The 25,081-nt window shown below is 48.8% G+C and overlaps 1 protein-coding gene across 1 annotated transcript in view; it reads right to left on the reverse strand.

The window, feature by feature from the left end:
- The window catches only part of Dscam (DS cell adhesion molecule), a 546,865-nt gene that overhangs the window by 33,832 nt on the left and 487,952 nt on the right, over positions 1-25,081 (reverse strand). Inside the window, exons 22-28 of the mRNA XM_077795550.1 lie at positions 23,911-24,028; positions 22,116-22,279; positions 20,302-20,400; positions 17,466-17,654; positions 15,837-16,127; positions 12,843-13,019; positions 2,769-2,799 (exon numbers count right to left, since the gene is read on the reverse strand). Of these exons, the coding sequence (XP_077651676.1) occupies positions 2,769-2,799; positions 12,843-13,019; positions 15,837-16,127; positions 17,466-17,654; positions 20,302-20,400; positions 22,116-22,279; positions 23,911-24,028 (1,069 nt within the window). The remainder of the gene's footprint in view (positions 1-2,768; positions 2,800-12,842; positions 13,020-15,836; positions 16,128-17,465; positions 17,655-20,301; positions 20,401-22,115; positions 22,280-23,910; positions 24,029-25,081) is intronic.

The following is a 25,081-nucleotide window of genomic DNA, read 5'->3' on the forward strand; positions in this document are numbered from 1 at the left end:
AGCTCATGCCACTGAAATATGCAGGTTCGTTGTGGAACAGCATTAAAACATACATGCTCTGTCATCTAGATCACAGAACGACAGAGGTAGGAATAAGTTTGCAATAGTTTTAGATGAGGAAAGTGGGATCCAGAGAGGTAAGATGATTTGCTCAAGATCAGAAAAATACCTCCAGATGAGGCCTAGAACACAGGCTCGTGGTTCTCTGTTCTCGCGGGGACACCAGCCCGCCAAGTCCTCAGTGGTCCAGAGAACGCAGCAGTAAGGATCAGGGACAGCAATTCTGCATCCTCTGCACCAGTGAACATGACCGACTTAGAATTCATGGGCCATGTCTGAAATATGGTTGGTCCTAAATCGACCAGGTCTTTGGTTGCCTGGCCAGGTGAGTGGCCAAACCTGGATGGAACCCAGCTGCCATGAGTAAAAGCAGTCTGTCTGAACTAATTCCATACAAAGCCACCTCTCTGAGGAGTGTGGAAATTTCCTTTGCAGTCACTCCACCCTTTGGAGGAGAATCAGCCCCAACCTCTTAGGACACCATGGTTGCTGGCCTCAGTGTTCCTAACCTCCTGTTGGCAACGTCCCCTGGAGGGCTGTGATCTCCTCTGGCTCTTTTCAGCAGCTGGGCTTCCGATCATGGTGATCGTCCCCGGGGGAAGAGGATGCTCCCTAATGTCTTGCTCCAGGACTGATGAGAAGGGGCAGGGATGCATTTAGGACTTCAGGAAACTCAAAAAGCACAGCATCGTCACTGGAGAAAGACTGGGTCGTGCAGCCTCCGGGCAGGGGCAGGATTGATGTCTTGGCGGGGATAGAAGAGGTGTCTGGGCAAGCAGGGAGGAAGCAGAACCAGGGGGAGGCCTGGGCTGGAAGCACACCCAGACACCCTCTCTGGGAGCTGCAGAAGCCCTGCTGGGGGCCAGAGGCTCCTGAGGTGAGCAAAGATCAGGCCCAGTCTCAAGGGCACACTCCGGCAGTCCTCCTCAACCAGGCTGCACGCATGTGGCCACAGCATTTTCAACAGAAGCCAGAAAATCAAATTTTAAGTGCAACCTCTTCATTTTAAATGTCAACGAATTCATAGCTTCGAGTCTACATGAGAAAATGTATTCTATCAGGAATCTCAGTTATGACGAACGGTCTGACTCTTGCTCCTTTGTGTTCCAGGGGCTTTCTCAGATCTTCTCCACACCAGGGCAAACCTGTGCTCTTACTCGCTCACAGACAGGAAGGAACTTCCAGGAGACATGGCCTCAGGCACTGCATGCAGGTCTTCCCCATCTCTTGTGAAAGTCTGACCTCGCAATTAGATGCCCCGTGGAAGGAGTGATCTTGTATCTGCCCTCCTCTCCCCGCAGATCCCTGCTACTAGCCGCCCCATGGGCCCCTCCACTGGAAGCTTAAAGGGAATCCCAGGTTCACGTGGGCCAGACAGTCCTCCAGCTCCTGCTGCACCTGCCCCTCACCCCATCCTCCAAGAACACAAGACGTCTGAGCCATGCCTCTGTTTTCCTAATGACGGCAGACATTCCTCTGATGACTCCCCAGATGTCCTGGAGCTGCCCTGGATTCCTCCAGGCCACTGTTCTACCCACGGTTCACATGGTTTTCAGAAAACAGAAAGTCCAAAGATACCCGCGGGAAACGAGATCCACGCGCCCTTGCTCTTCAGCCTCTGTCTCTAAAGATGCTGTTGACATGTGGCATGTGCTTCTTGTGAGTGACAAACGTACCACGGTATATGTGCAGACAGGGAGGAAGCGAAGCCAACTGCGGTGGGAGGGGAGTGGGAAGACGCCCAGCCCGTCCCCTTTCTCTCCCATGCCCATCATCCTGTCGTGGCAACCTCAAGTTCACTGTCAGGGTCCCTACGCTCTCTCTCTCTCATTTCCTCCACTCTGAGCCTGTACTTTTTCTCCTTTCCTTTCATCATGACATTGTAAAAGAGTTGACATGGAAACGTGCGGACAGGCAACCCGTCAGCCAGTTAACCCCCACGAGGAAATGCCTGCTGCTGGGGGTCCAGGTTTTATCACATGAGGAGGTTGGGCAGGTAGGGAGGCGGAGTGTTGGGAGGAGGGGGACTGGGTGGGGAGAGCCTGGGGAGATGGAGGGAACGTGTGGTCCTCTTCTCATCACGCATGCACCGTGCATGTGTGCAAGCAAAGCTTCGTGACTCTTGTGAACCTCTCCTACTTACTCAGTGACCTCGATTCATTTCTTCTGCTCAACTACTACGGACGGGGCAACCATGGTGTTGGCTCTCCCAGCAGAGTTGATGAAACCTGCAGGACAGGTGGCGACGGGAGCCACTGGCTGCCCTCATGGAAGGGAGTGGAAGGCACCCTGGGAACTGAGGACACCTGTCCCTACCAGTGCCCAACACGTTTCCTTTTGTGATTTTCTTTAAACCTGGCTAACTCAGAAAGAAAGCTTGGCCTCAAAGGAAGATCATCTGGGTGACGGCAAAACCAAAGCTCCTTTGATGTACCCTTTTGTTCCCCACTTAACAGGAAATGTCCTGCTGGTCAAGTAGCCAAGGAGACAACCACCTTTGGCTGTATAAAAATGCATTATTTGGTACTTACACACGCAAATAGGCTTTCTATGGATATTTTAGAATGGAAATGGAAATTTATGTTGGAATGAAATGTGTTAGCAATTTCAGATTGTCATGATTAAAACACACAAACAGACGAACACAGAAATCACCAAGTGGTGGTTCCATGAAGCATGCTGTCTGGGGCATCGGGTGGTGTTCTTACCTCATGAGCATTTCAGCTAAACTCTTGGCATCTGGGGAAAGAAAGTTAACGTTAGTACCTGACAAACAGCTCATTACCGTTGACTTAGGCACTGATAATAAACATCCTACAGTCAGATGACAAGGGGGACTCTGGTAAGATCTCGAAGGATGACCTTGAGTTTTATGGATTCCTTGTTCTATAACGGACTCTTTTATAACTTTTATTTATTATAGAAAGATACCACAACGATCCTGCAGCCATAAAATCTCAGATATCTATTAAAATTTTGGTACAATCTATTTATTTGTCACTTCTGGAAAACCCAGTTTTATTTTCAGTAGTCAGGAAATTAACATTTTGAAAGTATGCCATTTATAGTGTACATACCCACCCTTTGCATTACCAAAATATGAGAATTAAACAGCTCACAACACTACAAATCACTATCAAATGGAATTATTACAGAGTGCTGCATCCCTGGGGCTGGTCAAAGAATTGTATAAATGGCTTATTACCATTTTTTGGACATCTCATTGTTTATTTTATATTCAAAAATCAAACTTTATTCATTTCCTCTGAGGATTTTATTTACCAAGACCTGGTTATCACTTCTGACATCAGAAACCCTGTCTAAAAATATCATAGGAGAAACATCTACTTTCTTAGTGATCTCATTTTGAAATTCTCATTTCCCTTAAAATATAATTTATTCTTTTTATACATTTTTGTCCTGGCAAAAATGGATGTTTCCTTTCTTAGAACACAAAAACCTTCATTTTGTTTTTCTTTCATTGCTCTCAAAAAGTGTTGATGTTAAGTGTCCCTTTCGATGAACAGATTTTCCAGAGGCGAATCTGGCTCTGCAGTGAAGAGGTGCATGGGGAGCCTCTTCACCCCATTCCCGGGGCTGACGTCTAACTGTACTCAGCCTCCGGGGAGCAGCACTGAAGGCCATAGGTGGCCACGGAACCACCCACAGCGGCTGACACCCTGTGACCCCAGGCACGGCTCTTCAAGCCAGCCATGCCAGTTCCTCCCAGGGGACCTCAACACGGGGTCCCGGCTTTGCGCACAGATGGGTTCAGTCTGGGAAATGAAACAGGTCCCATCTACTCCACCCACACTGCAAAGCAAAGGAAGAAAAATAGCATTTAATTTCCCAGTTCGTGTCTTTATATTTATCTGCAGAGACTAAGTAAATAGAATGAATTTCTGCTCTTCCTGAATGACTTAACACTTACAAAGTAAGTATGTACATAGGAAGTGCCAGAAGCTTGGGATTAATTAGCTCCTGTAACACCCCAACAGTGGCTACTACCACACTCTGAAGAGGAAACCCTTTCAAGGCGGACACCCCGGACTCCTGCTGGCACTGCTCTCCCCTCGGCTGCTTCGGCTTGCCCACTGCCATCCTTCTTGGTTCTCGGGCACCCATGAGAGTTTGCTCTCCTGTGACCTTTTCTACCACTGTACTAGGGAGCTTTAGAGGCCAGCACAGGAATAGCCCTAGCTGCACGCTGCCCTGGCCTGTCTGTAGTGGGCTTCAGGGCACAGCTGTTCTGCCGGCCTAGCTCCCCACGCCATCTCAGATAACCCCCTCCATGCCTGTCACTCACAAGCAGATTCCTGCTTTTTCTGTCTTAGCTACTATGACCCCTTAAATTTTATTTGAAATTCTGAGATCAATTACGTTAACAGAAATTTGCTTCTTTTGAGTTCACCTTTGGATACTCGGACAGGGTCAGGGACAGGGCTGCAGGGGACGAGGGTCAGTGATTGGCGGAGAGCTGAGGTGTCTGGCATCAGCTGGAGGACTGGGTGCACTGCTCAGACAGACTTGGAACCAAGCTGGGGAGAGGAGCCAGAGCTGCATGCAATGAGGGGTCTCATGTCCCCACAGAAAAGTGTGACAGGACATGAGGGGTCACATCGGGTACGCTTGTTCAGGGGTGTGAAGAGAAACTGGGACAAGTTAGCAAAACTTTGCAATATCCTGGAATTGCAGAATCTTAGGAGAGATGATCACTTCTCAGACCAGCTTCCTAATGAATGCTGAGATCCTTCCCTGGAGCCTTAGACAGATGCTACCATGTGCTCTGTCTGCAGACAGAGCTGGGACTGTCGGCCACTCCAGGGGCTGCTGCTGCTGCTGGGCACTGGCCAGCCTCCTCCTGCAACCTCCCCACGGGGCCTTTGCTGTCCAGCTCTCCTCATCTCAGGTCTCATTGACGAGTGGGTGCCGTTTTCCCTGGTCCAGTCGCAGGAGTGATTCTGCAGTGCAGGAAGGGCAGCTGGCCTCGTCACGACGTAAGGGTGGTGCCTGGGCCTGGAGACTTTCAAGTGCACCTCACTGCAATAGCACTGGTGGGCACAGGGCAGGAGCCGCCCACGCTCTTCCCAGCTGGCCTTCCAGCTCTGTTGCTCCTCACCTGTGAGGTCCAGTCCCCTCTCGGAGCTTCCTGCACTCACCACTTTCTGCAGGGACACCCTGGCATTGCTCCTCCAAGGCCCTCCCTGCAGACGCAGCTTGCTCCCAAGCCTAGGTGCCAGCTGGTGCTCTGCTGCTGCCCGTTTCTGTGGACATCTGCAGCAGTGACAGCTTGGCCCAGGCTCTCCCACCCACGGCTGTGACCACCTGCCTCCACGTCCTCTCTCTGCTGGCCTGTCCTCTTCATATCTTGTGAGTAGGCCAGGCCCTCGTAGAAAAGCTTCACAAAGATTTCCTGAGGGCGCATTCAACTGTGAGAAACGTCTTCCTTCCCTCGAGTTGAAGTCTCCTGCTGTCCTTCCTACCTGTGCATGATCACGGCACCTCTGGAACCATTTGCAAGTAGGGAGCTGCCATGTCCCTTGCTTGGCTCCAGTTTTCTCCTTTTCAGGTTAATTTCTCAAGCGTTCTCAACCACCTCTCACATGACATCATTTCTAGGTAATTCCTTACTTGGAACTCTCATAGGAAAGACCCACAATTTCACAATGGCCTTTATTCAGTAGGGCTGAGTACAGTCTACCGGTAATTTCCAAAGTTCTCCTTGCACACTGGTGAGAGCACAATGCTCCTGGTACATGCTACAAATGATATTTTAAAACCTCTACCGAAGACTTCAGAACTACCTTGATTAAATTTTATCTGCTTGGTTCCAGACTTTCTTAAATTGAGGATTCTGCCTGGACCCGAGCCACCTCAAAGCCTGGACCACCTGGCCGAGGGATTCGAGCACAGCCTGGTGCTCCCTTACCAATCAGCCATGCCAAAACACAAGTGGGGCTCACCCAGCCTCTGGTGGCCTCTGTCATTTCCTGATTGCTCCAAACCATTCTTTCTGTGCCCAGAACTGACTTATTTCAATCTATACAGTCCAGAATCTGCGGTCTTGAGAATAGGTCCAGAGGATAATCACTGTCCAACACCTTGCCTTGGATTGTGCATCACCCACCCACAGAGGTCTTGGGATTCTGGCTGGGAAGTCTTCTCAGAAACCTAAGATGTTTCCCTTCTGGGTCTCCTGGCCCTGGAACCCCTGGCACCTCCCCTAAACTTCCCAATCGGCGAGGGGTCCTTCCCTTGGGTGGAACATTACCCATCCAAGTCTATGTTTCGCCACTTATCATTTGGAACTTGTGCAACTGTTCTTTGTGAACATTGTTCTGAAAAAGCCACATGTCCCCTCCCCCGTTATGGTGGGAACGTTGTAGATTTTAGAGGAATAGAACGAGCTCAACTCACTAGGGCTGGTTATCTCAAATTTCTTTGAGTTTTCCCTCGCCTCTCTGTCCCTCTTCTTTACCACTTCCTTCCTTCCCGTCCAATCCCTGTCCTTCCCCTTCCTGCTCCTAATTCCTGGCCCACATGTCTGGTTGGAACAGCACTCCTGGTGCACACCGAAGCCAGGCAGATGTTGGGCGCCTCTCTGTGCCACCTGCCATCTGTTCCTGTGAGAACCTCGTCCAAGCCTGGTTCCTCTGCCCAAATGCAACTACACAGCCCTTCACATCCCTGCACACTCTCCACAGGCTTCCTCCTTCTGAGACTTGGGCTAGATGACGCCTTTCCTCCAGCCCCCGCTAACTCCGCGTCTCCTCCGTGGCCCTGAGCCTCCCCCTTAACCTGCCAGGGTGGGAAAAGAGGGGCGGAGTCCCCCAGGAGAGGCCAGTGATGCTGGAGCCCCCAAGGAAGGAAGAGTTTCAAGAGACATTTGCTGGGAAATGACGGCTGAGGGGAGGATGGGGAGTGGGAAGGGCCAGTTTCCCTGGAGAAGTGGAAGCAAGGGCTTGGGAAGGGGAGGGAGGCAATATGGCTGAGTATAGAGAACTCAAAAATTAAAAAAGGCTGGGATGTGGCTCAGGGGTTGAGCGCCTCTGGGTTCAATCCCTGGTACCAAAAAAAGAAAAAAAAACATGCAGACAAGTGCCTGAGATAAAGAAGCTTATATATATACATGTATATATTATATATATAATATATATTCCTTCTTTCTTATATATTTATATATTTCTTTAAGCTTAGGCCTCCAAATAATATTATTTATATTATTATATTTTATATTACTTGTATTATATATCATTATATATTTATAATAGTAGGTATTTATGTTATTTATATTATTAATTATATTATTTTAACTAATTATACTTTAAATTAAATATAATTATTTATTATTATTTAGAGGCCTAGGAGTAATGAGTATCAAGATAAGAAATAAACCCAGCATTTTTGGTGGGCAGTCATAAAATTATAAAGTGACTATCGACACTATGTTAAGACATCTTCTGGTCCCGTGTCTTGATTCTAAACATTTTAAAGCTTGCTAAATATTGATAGAACTGTCTGTTTTGACTAGACCTTTTCAGAATCTGAAGAAGTTACACAGGAAGAAGACAGGGCTTGGGACAGTGACCAGAGCTCCTTCTCCACCTCCACCCCAACCCACATGAGCCTTTCTGATGCTCTGATTCAAGTCAGCAACACAGGGCACAGGGAGGCCAAGTTCATGGTCCACCTTGTGCACCGCTCTTTAGAGACTGGGACAAGGGTGTGCTGAGTGTTATGGGGATACCCAGTTCTGTCAGGTCTCGGGAGAGGCACCCAGCCCCATGGGGAGCCTCACTGCATGGTCCTGCCCAGTTCTACTGCTGTTGGAGGCCATCACCCTGGTCCTGCGTATGCTCATACTGAAGGTGCAGGCAAGTGAGCAGAACCTGCTGTGCCATGATGGGGCCGTGTGCAGGGTCCCCACACTGCTGCCGAGCACGTCTTTCCTGAGAGTCTGGGTGCCCTGGTTGTGCATGCCCAGGTGTTGCTCTAGAAAAGAAGACTCAGCCACGTGGCCATACTTTCATGTCTGAAGTTGTAGTTTAGGAAAATGGAATCGGCTTAGGCTACCCTCTGTTGAGCAGTTGTAAACACTAAAGAAACAACAACAAAAACAGGAAGGAAGGAAGGAAGGGAGGGAGGGAGGGAGGGAGGGAGGGAGGGAGAAAGAGCCTTCTGGGGTAAGACTGGCCTGCAGGGACCATCTGTTAAGAGCTTTTATTGGTAGGTTCCCCTCTAAGAGCCCCTGCTTCTCTGTGGAATTGCAATGGATCTCATAAAGTAAGGGCTATAAACACGAATTTAAGTTTTTATAAGATCTCAAATAGGACTTTCGGTCATCGGCATGTGCAAGCCAAAGCTGACTGAAAAACCGTCACAAAGTATACATCCAAAATAAGAGAGTCGCCCACGCCTGTGATCCGAGAAGACCACGAGGACAAACTAGGAGGAAAACTGGAACTGGGCAACCCAGGCTCCAGGGCAGCCCACTCTGTCCCCAGCTTCACCTGGGGCCCGGATTTGTCCCCTGGCTTCACACTCAGACCCAGAAACTGTTCTACTTAGTGTGGCCTTAACTACTGTGGAGTCTTGAAAGGACAGTTCATCAAGAAACTGAAGCAGCCAGGAGGAAAGGAGGAAGGAGGAGAAGGAGGAAGAGAAGAAAGAGAGAAAGGAGGACCAGGAGAAAGGGGGAAGGGGGGAGATAGGAAGAGGGTCTGTGTGGACCTGAGTGCTCTCAGGACTCAAGGCCGAGACTCACTGGGATCTGCAGTGGACCTTCCTGCCTTAGGTCAGCGAACTTCAGCTTGCCTTTTGGCTTTAGGAAAACAGGAGAGCTTTGGGATCTTTCAGAGCAGGAAGTGCCATAGTAGAACTCAGAACACGGAAAGGACTCTGCAGAGCCCACCGTGGAACTGCCCCTGAATGCAGGCTCCTGGCCCAGATGCTCCCTGGGAATGGTCTTGGGGAACTGATGGGTTTTACAATACCAATCCTTTTCACAGCATGTGCAGAATAATACATACCTCTCCATTTGAGGGGACAATGGCACTGTGCCACAGAAAGCTGGTTGAATCTATACCATGCTCTGATTTTTACCTGGGGCTCATGTGAACTTCTGGAATTTTGGGCTGGGCACTGCCCTTGACCTCTGCTGACGGGTGCCAACCTAGGCCTGCAGTCCTGTGGACAAACCCAGACTCAAGAGGAAGCTTTTGGTGACCTTGTAGTTGGTTATCTGACCTGGGAATCAAATTTTTATAAGGTTGGGGCTGCTGGGACCTTGAAAGCAGCCAGGGACTCATGCTGTAAGTTGCACTTCAAAGGTTGTAGAAGTTGGGGAAAAACCAGGGCATCATTAAAAGCCTTCTGAACTCCTGGGTGAGGTTATAGATTTTTTTATAAAGTAGTACAACTTAGGCGTTAGGAGGTCGCTATGCTCTAAAATTAGTAACGTTCTCAGGAACGAAGAATATAGGTTGGCCAAACTGCTTGAGTCCCATTTTCTTTCTTTCTTTTTTATTTTTACATAAAAGAGCATTATATTATATTCACCTAACTGGGTTGCTGGTCTGTACAGTAAAAGGTACTGTGCTTGGAAACACTTTAGTAATTTCCAGCAATCAAACCATGCCACCAAACAAGGTCAACAATCTTACGTCCATCTTACCTAGTGACTATAAAAACACCCACGAGGGACACCCCCCTGTAATGTTCTTCTGTAATTCAAATTTCCTGAGTCCCATTTCTTATTTGGAGAGGTGGTTGCTCAAGCAACACTGTCATATGCCTAGAAACACTGTCCTTATTTTGGACAATAAAAGTATGTTCAGAGCAGTCCTCTCCACAGAGTCTGCAAATACTCGTGAACTTATCCTAACCTGGGTGTGGGATCTGTGCTTCAGGTGGGTCAGCTTTTAATTGCGAGAGCCTACTGATGCACTATGGATATTTACTTGAGGGAACCTGTTCCTTTAAACACTATGGAGGCAGTTCTGTCCCTGGGAAATATTTTAGGTCATAAATGACTATTTCAGAGGCGACTTGCTGGGGTGAAAGGCACACAGGTCTTCCTGGGGTTTGTCCTGCCTTTCATGGACGTGCCTGTCCATCCACATCACGTGCTTCTGTCACTTCCTGGCAGCTGTCTCAATTGCAGAGATATCCTTGACCCACTTCTCCAAAGTCACTTTCTACACCTCTTGGACAGGGTCTTGGGGACTGTTTTGTTTTTCTCTCCAGGACGTTGCCAAACCCTTGTGATCTAACAGAAATGGTTACTAAGAACACGCTGCTGTTCGTTTTACAACAGATCTGGCCCACGGCGGATGTTCGGCAGTGGCTTAGCTCATCCTGGTTAAGTCCTGCCTTTGGGAAGGGTATGGAGTCGGGCGCCCAGTCTCTCGCTCTCTGCCCCCCTTTCATGTTCTTGATTGGAGAAGATTTTTTTAGGCAGGAGCAGAAGGGGAGGCTGCAGATGCTGCACACGGCGAGCTGCTTCCCCGGAGCCCCTGCTTCTTGGTGTCCCTCCGGGGTCCCTCCTCCGCCACTCCTCTTACGTTCCTCCTAAGGGAACCTCTGTGTTGGAGCTGCCTCTTCCCCAGCACAAAGGAACCAAAACTGTTCCCGGGAATGAGAGCCCGTGCCCCTGCTGCTCTGCTGTGATGGGTGGCTTTCTTTACCCAGCCTGATGACAAAACACGCGTGCTTGCATGTAGACATGCCAACGGCAAAATGCCCATTCCAGGATGCTCCCTGGACCCAGCCCTTGCAAAGCAATAACTAAATTACACGGAGCTGTTAAGAATGAAGACAGAGGCTGTGTGTGTCTTCCATCCAGCTGACCTGAACCTATCAGTGAGAGTCAGCAACGGTCGTGGTTGCAAATGCTTTTTGCAGAGAAAAGCAAGGTGGGGTGCTCAGTTACAGTAGAATAGCAGAAATAACCTCCTAGCTGGGGAGGAAGGAGCAAGCTGGAAGAGCAGGGAGAGCCAAGAGCCTGGCAGAGGGTGGACTTCTGGAAGCCTGACCTTGATGTTCCACCATTTGCTGCCAAATATTGTCAGAGCTACAAAGCATTAGTGGGACTTTTTACTGTTGATTTTAAGAAATGTGGACAGTTCACAGCCTTCTAAATGCAACCAGTTTGATGTTGTGGTCTACAGGAAACAAGAGCAGATACTCTTGGTACCTCATACAAGGTTCCTGAAGTCCAGGCTGTTGGATTCTCTTCTCTGAGGAAGAGGGTTATAAAAATGTCCTTTGGGTATTTTAATGATAAACACTTCTAAATGGATTCAACACAGACCACTTTATACTGAATTTCTCCACATATTGGGTCACACTGCACTTTAGTTGCACTGTTTTTCAGTTCCTAGGTAGGCCCCCTCCGGTGGGATTCACCTCCCCGTCTTCTTCACTGATGGAGGATTTGTTCCAAGCCCTATTCTGGAGTGCATGACGCCTTCTGTCCTAATACTGTAGATGCTTAGGGGCTTACTTCCCACACTGTATGTGCAGTCCAGAAAGATCTTTCTGTCCATCTTTTCACATCAAGCACCCAGCACAGTACTTAGGAAGCAGGATGCACTTGAGTGATGTCTGCAAAACTGAAAGGCAGTTGGTGAAGGGGATTGGAGAGAACATTTCAATGGGGTTGATGCTTCATCTGGAATTATTGGATGGTGTGAGATTCAGATGGAAGGTTTGTTAAAACCTACAGATGGACTGCAAAGGACTTCAAGTATTTTAATTTGTTGGCAAAGTGAAAGCCAATGGGTAGCCAAGTGTGTGAGAATCCTGTCAAGAGGACCAGCGCAGGCAAGAGAAAGCACCGCATGCTCTGATGCTCTGACCGGGCTGTGGTCAAGGATTTGCAGAGAAGGTCAATATTCCCTAAAGAGATGGCCAGTTTGGGGATGTCATAGATGTGCCCCGGGGAGTGGTGCGAAGCTTGCTTCTTCAGTGTAGCTTCGAGGAATATACAGGATGCTAGGTAGCATTTGTCTACATTGACACACATATTAAAAGGCAATACCTCATCTAGGCACTTGACCAAAACAATGGCTTGGTCAGACACCCGGGTTGAAAAGGGCGAAGGACTTCTCCTGCAGTTACATTTAAAAGAACTCCTTGTTCTCACATTGCAGAGCAAGAGCCAGTAAGGGCTGCTGGTCAGAAGCCGAGGACAGCCACGCCACACAGAACCATAGAGCCGGACGCGGCACCAATGCAGTCTGCTACCCATGGATTCGTCTGGCCCAAGTTCTCAGTCTCTCATTGCTTTTTTCTTCCCATAAAACCCTGACATCAGACTTCAGCCCAAGTTCCTAATTTTGGAAAGCATGTGTTTTCTGCCTCTCAATCCTCTACCTGTAGCATAAGCCCTCAATTTCCACTTCCAGGCAATAAAATAATTCTCGTTTCCAGAGCAAATCTGATAGCACTTTTCAAAGAAAACCATAATTGGTGGCTTTGCCGGAACTGCTGCAAATTAAAGTGAGCAGGGCTGAAAACCCATGAGAAATTAATTTTCTCTGTCTGCCAATAGCTAGGATCTAGGGGACTTGTAACAGCTGGCCTCTCACTCCATTTCTGATTGTCGGAGATACGGACTTCTTTATTTCCTTTCCCCCAGGGCTCTGTAGCCTTGCTGAGGGAAAGTCACAGAATCAGGCAGCTGGGGACTTGCCTCTGAGGGCAAGCCCTTCCCCCCTGGGGTTGGCTCTCAGGCTGAGCTCCCCAGGGGGACCAGGAGGGATGGGGGAGCTGGTACCCACCTCTCAGCCTCTTCAGTCTCTGCTCCCGCCGCCTCCTCCGCACGACCAGCAGCAGGACAAACAGCAGCAGGACCCCCAGCAGGATGCAGGAGATGGTCACCAACATCTTGAGGCCCTCGTTGGTTGTCATTCCTTCTTCACTTTGTACAACCGACTTAATGAGTGGAGGGATGGTACCTGAAAGCAGGCCACGTGTCAGATGGCCATTCGGGAAGATGCATGTGGAGGTCTAAGGAATGACACGGCACCGTGTGACCCGAGGGTGTCTGAGCGGGTGGGAAAGGAGAGGTCCCTCTCGTGGTCCTGGTCTCTTACTTCCTTGCTCAGTCTCCTCTCTCACCCCTCACCCCGAACTTCCATTTCTGCAGCACAATGCACCAGGCTTGCTAGCAGCTTTCAGAAGCCACATGCATTACCTGGAATTCAGTGTCCTCTGGACTGTCCCCAGTAGCACAGCTGCTAAGGACTATTTGAGAAACTGCATTTCAAAGAAGGAACAATAGGTTTGGCAAATGGACAGAAGAAGGTCTGCCGGGAGACTACCAGATACACTGGCTTAAAGAGACTTAACCCTCTTTGTATTTGGTTATCCACTCGCTTTTCATCACAAAACTACTTTAAAAAAAAAAAAAACACTCCCATTTTAGGGAATAAGAACTATAGACATGTTTTCAAAGGGAACCTCCCAGGCTTCCAAAGCTCTTACTTATTGGCTCGACAATGTTAAGCTGTGCTATGTAACCCAGATTATTAAGAATTATAAAGAAACATCAACATCAAGAGAACACTGAGCTATTTTAGGCTGCTGTCTACCTGGAGCACAAGGGGTGCCGAGATCTCAACGGACGGCCACTTCACATGGGCATGTGTCTTGCTGCCCTTTAAGTAAGATGCTCCCTACACTGTCTTTTCCTTGTAGAACAAGGGCCAGAAAGTCAGTGCTTTAGGAAAAAATAATGCAACAATAATATAATTCCCCCCTTGTTAGGTACAGACCCTAACACCCCCTAAGCAAAAATGGTCCTTATCCTGCATTTAGTAAGTAGAGCAGGGATAATACAGCCCTCAGCCCTTAGGTCTCTGCAAAGCCCAGGATCCTGTTCTTCCAAGCTCATAGTGTTTGGGGCTCACAAAACCCAAGTTCCCAAAGACTTGAAAACCCAGTAAGAGGCATGCAAAGGGTGCCCGTGAGGCTGGGTCTGCAGAACCAGGACCACACGAGGATGAGAGAAACACGTGGCTAGGGGAGGGACAGAAGGGTCAACCAAGGGGCAGAAGAGTCGGAAACCAGAAAGGCTGATAGTCAATGCTTGTTTTTCTCCAAATGAAAAACTTCTTCAGGCAGATGTGGCAAAAGAGATATTAAAGCTATATATCCATGAGATTGGTTCAAAGAAATCTGTCATCCTTTTCGAGGGAAAATAAATATGTGCTCTTATTCCTTAGTGCAATAAAGTTATTTCGGGTTAAATGTAGCTCAGAGGACATTTTTGTAGTTTGTGATTCTGGGTAAAGCAGAACGTCATATAGTTTTAGGAAGACACATAACTTAAAATCTGTAAGTTAGAAGTGCGGTTTCAAATTCTCTATCTGAATAGTTTCTAATTAAATTATTAGTTGTGGGCACATCTGTAGCCTGCGCGTTTCCGCTGAGTGCCCGGCAGCCGCTCCAAGCAGAGAGAAGCCCTGGGTTAGCGGGGCCCATCATCTTGAGAGCGGCCTGTTACCTGAACATGGAGGTAGCAAAGAGGACTCCAGGGAACCCTTGACCATGAGCTTTTGATAAGTGTCAAAGTCCTTTGTTTACAAGATATAGAATCAAATCCCATCGGGGAGAAAACTATGTAGGTGACAGGTTGGGCTTGGAGCATCTTTGAAAGAAGTTACTTGTAACTGAAGAAAAAAAAAATATAAGAGGGAGGTGGCCCAGGGGGAGCAGCAGTCCAAGAGAGGAGTTGGTGTCTGGGCTGTCCTGGAGCCCTGGAATGCAGCCACCTGCAGGGGCCAGGGCCCAGGCTGGTCCAGCTGCAGAAGAGGTTCCCTCTGAGGACCTTCCTACAGCCCAGGATCCAGCCAGGAAGTCCGGGCAGCAGCACAGTGTCTGAGGAGGGCTTTGTGAGAAGGGCAGGGAGCTCTGGGCTGACCCACCCATGGTCCATCCTGACCTGTGGGGAATGGATGGAAGGCTGCAGGGGAGCTGGACCACAGCTGCAGGCATTCTGATGGGCAGCTGTGGGCTCTTCCTCCAGATCAGAGCACCCAGGCTATTGCTGCTGCTGCAGGAGTGAAAAGTCACTGCAAAGCTACAGAAAACAGTACCACATGCTGCTCCTGGGACTTCCACAGGTCCCACTGACTGACAGCCCACAAAACTCCCTTTCAGCTTCACTGGGTTTGTTCAGATCCCCATAGATAGCCCTTGATACCAGAAAAAGGGGTAAGAATTTAAGTATTTTGCTTTCAGTTAATAAGATGTCAAGAGAAACCTCACCTAGTTTTTGGAAAGTGAGCCAGCTGGGTGTGTGTGTCTGTGCACACGCGTGTGCACACTAAATCCCATCACATCGCTCTGTTCCCCTTGGTGCCCCTGCTCTACGCAGAGACTGACACAGCTCCCTAACCCCTGCCTTCGCACATGCAGTAAGGGCTTAATGAGAACAAAGAGAAAGTCGTCCTGTGGCCTGGGAAGGGTGGGGAGGGGTGGAGGCAACAGAAGCAATGTCAGCTCACGGTCACCCACAAATGCAAGGACCATGAGGTCGAGGCCCTAGAAGTCACTCCTGCCCCAGGTTCCCAGGGAGAGTCCCTTGGGCCCTCAGCCTCTCTTGCTGGCCGTGGAGCCATGCCATCTGGACGCAGTGAACTGGGAAGCCCGCAGAGAGCCAGTGTCATGGTGCCAAAGCCAAATGGGCTCCGTGGGCACAGATCAGGGCAAGAGTGCACGCCCAGTGGGGAAGGGAGCACGTGGACCCCAAGACACAAGCGCCCACTTACTGCCGTCGTAGTTGAGCGTGGCGAAGTTGGCCTGCTTCTCCGCGCAGCCCGCGCTGTTGCACACCCGCATCTGCAGCTCGTACCAGGTGGCTTCCTGCAGGTCGTACAGGATGTAGGACTTGGAGAGAGAGGTCCGCTGCGCCGTGGTCCACACCGTGGTCCCGAAGGGTCTGTACTCCAGCGTGAAGGAGGTGATGGGGCAGCCGCCGTCATTCCAGCCGATGAGGTTCAGCCTCACGCGGGTGGTGTTGATGCTGGCGAAGAGCTCCTGCTCCTTGGAGAACTGGGGCTCTGCGGGAGGGGCGCCGGGGTGAGCTGGCGGTACAGGGATGGAGCCATCCAGCGTCACCCACTGCCCTGGGCGCTCTTCCCTCCCCCTGGGAGCCCCGTCCCAGCCTGGACCCAGGCTGCTAGCAACTTGTCCACTATTAACAGAGGCCTTAGGGAGCAGCAGGCTCCCCTCGGCCACGGTGACCTGAGTGGGAGAAGGGAAGCTGAGTGGGCGGAGGGTGTCCTGGAGAACAAGGCCATTCCCATGTGCAGGTGCCTTTAGGGGCTCACAAGTGGCCGTGGGCTGGGCTGGCCTGTTTCTCTTCTCTTGTGGACTGGACTCAAGAGAAGACAGAGTTGAATGTGGGAAGTCTCCACAGGGGTCCCTCACTTTCCAGACACCTAGGGACCCAAGAACCTAGCAGGCAAATTTCTGCATAGACCAAGCCCTTGTCACCTGAACCTTACTCTGTGTTACCCAAAACTCAGACACCGGACCCAAGTAGCACCTCTCACTGTCTTGCCATCCGAGTCCAGCCCCTGAAGAGACTCAGGGAGACCTATGAAGACCTTCTCTCCCCCTCCTGACCACGCTCCCATGCAGCCATGACCCTCCCTCCGCCTGGAACCCCAGGCTTCACCTTTGGCCCCTGAACATCATTTCCCTGGGGCCCATGCCCTCAAAGGTCCACATTTTAGATTAAAACAATTCACAATGAAATGCTGACCATTGACCCTTGTCATTTCCCACTTGAAAAGTGGCCACCAAGAGGCCATGTAAAAATAATAGAGAGCTTTGCTTATTGTGGTACCCAAGATGGGACCCAGGGGTGCTAAGCCATATCCCCAGCCCTTTTTATTTTGTATTTTGAGAGAGGGTCTCACTGAGTTGCTCAGGGCCTCACTAAGTGGCTTAGGCTGGTCTCAAATCTGCAATTCTCCTGCCTCAGCCTCCTGAGTTGCTGGGATCACAGACATACGTGGGTCCCTGTGCCTAGCAAAAATTATAGGTAGAGGGGAAAGGGGACAACTAAGGGAGCAGCTGGCCCACAGGAACTGAGAGGACCAATGCCCCATTTCGCGTCTGCCCAGTCTGGATATTTGTTGTCACTCACGCCCTGGACTGAAGGTGACACTGTTTTTTTGCCAGTGAAACGATGAGATGAGAGAACCAGGACCCTCCTGAGGATCAGCTGTCACCCTCATCATGCTGGGACACTGTGGAGCCCCCAAAGCAGGAAGAGCAAAGTCTGAATGTGTGAATGAACAGACAAAAAACCACGGGAGTCTTGGGTGACTCTGCTCCCCTGCCCGCTGGAAGAACTGAGGTCACCTGGGAATGACAGGGGGGCCACCTACCTTTCCCCAGTGTTTTGGCTTCAATGATCTCACTTATGCGCCCCGGCCCCACTCCGTTTTGGGCAGTCAGAGTGAACTTGTACCAAGTCCCACATTTCAGGTTTTCCAAGCGGTAGGAGCGCTCGCTGGGGCTGATGGGGAAGCTCCCCCACTGCTCGCTGTTGTCCTCGGAATACTGCAGAATGTACCCTTCGGAGACAGGAAGGAGCCTGTGAGCACTGCAGCCCCACCAGGGGCCCACCAAGGTGTGCACCTTGCACAGATCCCGGGGGAGAGTTCCCAGAGCCTGAACATCCTCGGAAGGGAACATGTTAACTCCTCCCGATTACAGGGAATCTAAACCCTGCACGGGGCAGTGCTCTGGTGTATTGATGATCGAGGTGCTTACACCACACCAGACACCGCGACTCTGGTCACATTGCTGGGGGTTGTAAAAAATAAAACCACTTTTCTGCTTACTCCCTTTTAACGCTCCAGGTCCTGAAGCCATCCAGGACTTCGATGGCAGCCTGGCTGCTTCTTGTTTTGAAAAATTCCTCCAACAATTCATTTCTCCACATGAGCGCCATTCTCTCCGCTTCTTCCACCACCCCCAACTGTCTCTGTGCCCACAGTGCCCTAAGTTCTTGGCTTATACGACTTCACACAGCCCCATGGACTAGCGTGACCGTCCCAGTAGGTTGAAGTTACTGAGGTCTGGGGAGTCTAGTCAACGTGGCCCAGGTCCCTTAGGAAGACTCAAACCCCTGGCAGTGGGAACCCACGCTGCCCTTGGCCATGATGTATTCTTCTGTGTGACCACCTTCATCCCTGTTATCTGCAACCATGCTTCTGGCGTGAACCTGTCCTCTGCTCTGTTCCTGTCTCCCCTGAACGTTCACAGCCATGCAGCACAGGACTAGCCTTCCTGGGACACCGCGTCCTGCTGTCAGTGGTCTGGTGTCCCCTAGCCCACCCGGGAGTTCTGCTTTCAGCTCAGACCAAGCACGTGTGGCTCTCCACGCTGGAGGGGCTCCTCCCCAGCCCTACCTGGAGTCAGGTTTCTGACCCTCCTTCTGGGGCCATGGTCATTATCTTCCCTTCTGGGCCAGCTTGGCTCTTGCACCCCCAGCTCTGCTCCAGCTGTCCAGCGGCTTATGGGTCCTGGGTACTGGGTTTGCCTCCCATTTCCCACCACTAATGCCACATTTGGAACCTCTGCCCCTCTTCCTGTCCTCCTGGACGACCACATGCAGCCGTATGGGCACCCCTGGGTTACGATGCCTCCTGGTGCCGATGGCTTTGGCCTGCATTCAGGGGTGGCCTGGCTTCCTTTGTCTTCAACTCTTGGTCGGTGTCACTGGCTTCTCTAAGACCCTCTGCACCACCGTCCTTCCTGTTCTCTCTCACACGCCCAGAATTCTGCGCACATTTCCCTGGAGCCATGCGCCCCTCCTCCGAGCCTCACTGATTTTCTGTAAGAAGGTTCCCTACGGAGCCTGGAGCCAGCCCCAGGCAGGCGTCTCAGGGGGGAGCCAGGCTCCCCTCACCCTGCTCTCTCTGGGGGCCACTTAGCTTTGGGCCCTCTGCTTTGGTAACCTGTGGTCTGTTTCTCTTCCCAGCTGTCCAGCAGACGGTCACTTAGAGACACTAAGTTGTACTAGTTGTGACCACTGCTGCCTGTGCTGTCTGACTGCAGTGGGGTCCTTGATGCTGCCTGGCGATGACTTACTCCCCTGCTAACGACTCCGCGCCTCTCACCGCAGCTGTGGGGCGTCTAGCCCACGCTCTCCCAGAAGACAGGGCGTCTTCTGCCTTTGGAGTCTCAGCCCCATCTCCTCTCATGGGCACGGGGACCTCCTTTGTGACTGAGCCCCTCTTTCTTGTGCACTGTCCACCTGTTCCTCTGGTCTAGGTCCTTTTCCTCGCCCACACAGATTTCTCAGAATGGGATCTGCTAGCTCCACTTACGCTGCAGTGGTCAGATTTGCCACCCCTCCAGGGTAGGCCTCATGTCTCTTCTGCACACCAGGCCAATGGGTTGTTTCCCAGGTGTTACGATTTGGCTCTAAGGTGCCCCCAAAGCTCCCATGTTAACACAGGGATCTTCAGAGGTGACATGATTGGACTGTGAAAGACATGACCTAATCAGTCCTGCAGGCAGGTGGGGTGTGGCTGGAGGAGGTGGTCACTGTGATGTGCCCAGGAAGGGGACGTCTCCCTGTGGCCCTTCCCTCTGGCTCTGTTTCCAGACCATCGTGAGCTGAGCAGATGCCCTCCATCATGTCCTTCACCCATGCCCTCTGCCATGATGCTCTGCCTCACCTTAGGCCGAGAGCAAGGAATTTGGTCAACCACGGATTACACTAAATTGGACTAAATCTCTGAAACCATACGCGGAAATAGACTTTCCCTTTCTAGGATGTTTTTGTCAGATTTTTGGTCTCAGTGCTGCAAACCCAAGTAACACACCATCTGAATCCTTAGACCCTTTGTTTTTTATGACTTTGTAAGTCAGAATAGTGACCATGATTCCTTGAAAGAAGGATAATGTCGACACAATGAAGAAGAGTCTTCAGAATCTCTGGAGAGAAGACATTTTGTTCCCATTTGTTAATATTTCACTCAGAATAGAGGTAAAATAGAGGTATGACTTTGAAAATGAGATTCCTTAGATCAATGATTTGAGTTTCAACAAGTACCATTCAAATGTATGCATGGTTTCTTGGGTGGGTAGTGGAATAATTAATTACATGGTATTTTGCGGGAGAGAATAGACTAATATAATATATAAAAGTTACTTGATGAAATTGGGTCACTTTTAATCCACAACCGTGGACTGTCCGTATCTTATTACCTCTGATAGAACTGCCCCCGTTGTCCCCAGGCAGCCAGGAGAGAGTGATGGAGGAAGACGTGGTTTTGGATACTGTAAGCCGGGGCTGATCTGGTGGAACTAGATAGGAAACAGTTTTTAGAAAACAAGAATTAGTTTTCCACATCTTTAATCTTCTATAGCAGTCATTTACCAAATCATTTTTAACAGCCATTTATTAAATAAGTGTTTCAGGTTGCCAAAATATGCAATTCACTTCTGTCAAAATGTCTATTTCGTTGATATCCTGGGCTAAAGAGAGACAGCAGAGTGAATCTATTATTTAAAGAAAAGTCAACCATATTCTGACTTGGATTTATATCGAACTCATTCCCTCTCCATTTCTTGTATTTCAGAGTTGCTCATCACTAATTGAAATCTTCTTTAAACTTCTAAGGACTTATGCATTATTTTACTCTGAATTTCAGCCATAAAATTCAAGTGAAAAAGATAAATGATATCTACTTAGCTGTTCTGCTTTTCTTAGGAAAGGGTGAGGGTGAGAAGAAGCTAGTGGGAAAAAGAATCAAGGTGTTGCACACACACACACACACACACACAGCTCTGTATGTGAAAGGTGTGTCATGGAGCTGCAGGACATGAACTGAACACTCATGTGAAGGTTGAAGGATATGTGATTCTGAACAATGAGCCTCAATGTCATTATGGGCTGGGCTTAGAGGATAGGAACATTGAAAAAAGTCAGAATCAGGTTATCCAAAATATATAGAAAGCTTCACACAAAATGACCTTCCTCCTGCAAGAGAAGCCAGATAACCTGGTTCATCTTTTTAGAACAGAATAACAAAATGTTTTCTTCTGAAAGGCCCAGAATTCTCCTGGCTTCAATTAACTCAGAATTTAAGATCAATTCTGCAGTGTTTTGGAAAAATATAGTTCTCCTCTTCCATTCCCATTGAGGACGGTATTGATTCTATTTTTATTTGCTGCAATCTATTAATGTGACAACAACTAAATCCACAGAAGCATGTGTCTTGATTTTCTTCTAATAAAATATCACCACACACCTAAATCTGAACCCAATCAATAGCTATTTGAGATTTTGCACACAAAGCTAATGGGACAATCTTTGGAGATTGTTGCATACATTTTGTGAAGAACAAGAAAAAAATACCTTGCATTAAACACACAATTAAATATTGTAGCAATATACTCTTGAGTTTTAGTTAGTGTCCTTTATTAGATAAATTGCATATGGAAATTGAAGTAGTTAGGAGACCTGACAGACAACCATTCAGATTTCTTTTTCAGTGTTTTTCTGGGTTATATACATATATGTAAACAGTATAGTCAATAAAAGTCATTAAGAAAGACTTTTTCAGAGTATATACATAGACAAAAGAAAGACTAGGGTGTTTTATATGCAAAAATGTATTGCAGTCCAGTACTATCTCTGGGATACTATCTCTGGATGTTTTTTATTTTCTTTGATGAGCCTAATTATATTTTCCAAAATAAACATGTATTCTTTGTAATAAGAAAACAGCAATTAGCTCTTTATAAAGACTGATTTTAAAATCTGTTCAATTCAGCTTTTTGTTTGTGGTATTAGGGGTGGGCTCTACTACTGAGCTACATCCCTACTCCTTTTTGTTTTCATTTTGAGACAGGGCCTTGCTCAGTTGCAGAGGCTGGTCTCTAACTCACGATCTCCTGCCTCGGCCTCCTGAATAGCTAGGATTACAGGGTGTGCCGCTGTGCCAGGCTCAATTTTGGTCTTTACATGTAGGTCATGCACACAAGAGATCATTCAAGAGAGTCCCCTAATTTTGTACCTTGCACTTGTAAATTTAAAATAATTTCATCTGATCCCCAGTTGTTATTGGCAATGCAGCTGTAGTAGCCAGAATCTTCAGCTTTCACTGTGCGGATGATGAAGCTCCCGTTGCTGAAGATGCTCCTGCGCCCATCAATCGTGACCAGGCTGGGTGTCCCGTTACTACCTCACAGGAAGAAAAATGCACAGATTAAAGAAATTACAATCCACATTAGCTGAGCTTGGAGAAAAGCATCAAGACTGTCTCTGAAGTCAACAGTACATTTGCAGCTTAATATTTCTTGCATTATGAAAGAGTTCAACTGCAATTACTGGATGAAAACCACTCTTTGTAAAAACTGAAGGCTAGATCCATGCCAAGGGCCTGGATCCTGGCTCCCTGGTGCATGGGCTCCTCACATGTGCCAACAACCTTCATGCCCCGGGGTCCCTGCTGTGCAGGTCTGGAGACTTCCTCTCTGTGGCAATTTGTGCCAGCCTGATCAGATCTCACACAGCACACTGAATCTTGAAACCTCTTATAGAATCACTTAAAATCACAATTCTTAATGAAACTGATACGAAGAGTGAAATGTTGTATCTCAAGAGGGAAGTGAATGGCCCTTGCACAGGGTTCCCAGCTGTTATGACCACCTCCTCTGTGGCAGATTGTCCAGTTGTCTGGGGTCATTCCCACAATGGGCAGAGTGACAGCTTGCTCTCAGGAGCTCATGAATTTCCCTGGGACTAACCAGACTTAAATGCAATGAGCCAAGGGCTCGTTGGGCCCAGCCCATTATCTCAGTAGCTTCTGCCTTTAAAGTGCGTTTGTTTGAAAACAGGTACTCTTATGAATGCATCGTATCAAATCTGTATGCTTAAAGATAATCCCATCCCTTTGTTGATACTCTAATTTCTTCCTCTGAATAGAGTTAAAGCACTTTTAACAATCTCACATGCTTTCTTCCTCATTTTTCTTTTCTTTTTTTTTTTTTTTGTATCAGAGATTGAACCCAGGGTGCTTAACTGCTGAGCCACATCCCCAGCCCTTTTTATTTTTTATTTTGAGACAGGGTCTTGCTGAGTTGCTTGGGGCCTTGCTGAGACTGGATTTGAAATTGTGATCTTCCTGCCTCAGCCTCCTGAGCTGCTGGGATTACAGGTGTGTGCCAATGCACCTGCCTCCCCTTCTTAATTGCAATTATTTTTAAAAAAATATTTGTTTTTTTTTTAGTTGTAGGTATATGCAATAACCTTTATTTTATTTTTATGTGGTGCTGAGGATCGAACCCAGAGCCTCAAGTGTGCTAGGTGAGCACATTACCACTAAGCCACGATTCCAGCCCCTTAATTGCAATTATTTTAATAATTACTATGAAGTACAGAAAACCAGCTTTCAGGTTAGCAGTCTCAATGTATTCCATTTTTAAAAGTTATTTCTCAGGGCACACAGGTGAGGGTTAGATAGCCCATGATCTCTGGAGAAGAGAGACGTTGAGGCTCCTGATAACGGACACCTTGTCTCAGTTACACACTTGTCCTGAGCAGGCAGAGGAACTCCACCCTGGGTATACTGGGCCATTGTCCTCTCAAGCATCCTCAGGAGTTTCAAGGGTCTGGATTTACAGAGGATGGACACAGTAGATCAGGCCCTTTCCATGCCCAGGCCAAGATTCCCACCATTCTCAGAAGAGATGGTAGGTTTCCCCACGCTTCCGCTGATGGACACAAATCAGAAGGCCCTAGACCCAGCTCGAGTCTGCCCAATGCAGGGGCTGAGGGCTCATGGGGGCATACACTGGGTTACTGGTTACCTGTCCTTCATCCATTTTACTGCAGGAGAAGGGTCCCCAACAGCTTTGCATGGCAAGACGATGTCTTTCATCCAGGGAGTGGTCACTGTCCCACTGAAGGTTAAGATTCTCGCAGGAGCTGGAACACAGAGAGAACAGAAGCCCAGTTATCCCGTGGACTCATCACACAGAGTCAAGTGACTTCCCAAATAGCGCTCACCCAAACAGCAAGTGCCTTTAACATTCCAGCTGTCAACAGTATTCCCTGGAGTCCACCTTTACAAGAGATTTCATTGTAAGAACATACGTTTAATTAAAAACCCCCACAGTAGCATTTTTTCTTCTATTGTCTAAAAATGAGAAGTCCAAATTAAATATTTGGTGCTTCCTAAGCTATGCGATGCCAAGCTATGTTTTCTATGAGCCCAATTAGTTTTTCAAAGTATTTTTTGGAATAGTTTATCTCAACGACAAAACTGCACATTAGAACATACTTTTAATATCTAAAACACAAAAACCCAGTAGACAGGAAGAAGTAAACTGGAATAACTTCTGCTTCTCAATTTTCGGTCTGACTTGCAGCAAACTTGACCTTCAGTGCCCACATTAAGGAAAGTGAACACCTTCAGGGTAGCCTCAAGAAGAGGAACCGTAGGCGTGGGCAGTGATTCAGGTGCCCAAGCAGGAGCTTTTTCCAGGACCATTTGACACTGTGGAGAGCTCCTGAGAATGGACAACACTGAAGGTTCCTGGTGCCACCTCTTGAGTGTCACCGAGCTGACTGTGTCACCAAGACGTAATCTTCTAGAGGAAAGCCACCTGCCGTCCAATGGAAAGCAATTTCTGGGGCCGGCCTAGGAGGCAGAGGCTGCTGTCCTCCTTTATTTTAGCCCACATGCTTAGGCACGTGGTGGGGCTGAGGACACGCGGCGGGAGGGGCAGGAGATCCCTCCGGGAGCTGGGCCTGAACTACAGGCACCGCCATGGAAACGGCAGGTGGTGGGCAGCCCCATACTGATTCTGGACCCAAGGAAATGGCACCAGTGTTGAGACCTCTGAACCCTTTGGGGCTTCAGGGTTTGCACTGGCAAGAGGCGGTGGGAAGCAGCCTCCCACGGGGAGAACCGCGGAACCCCAGTGAAGGTGAGAGCCCCAGAACCAAGTCATGACGGAGCCCTCCTGGTGTGGAATG

The sequence above is a fragment of the Urocitellus parryii genome, chromosome 2 (genome assembly GCF_045843805.1).
Source record: "Urocitellus parryii isolate mUroPar1 chromosome 2, mUroPar1.hap1, whole genome shotgun sequence".
NCBI lineage: Eukaryota > Metazoa > Chordata > Mammalia > Rodentia > Sciuridae > Urocitellus > Urocitellus parryii.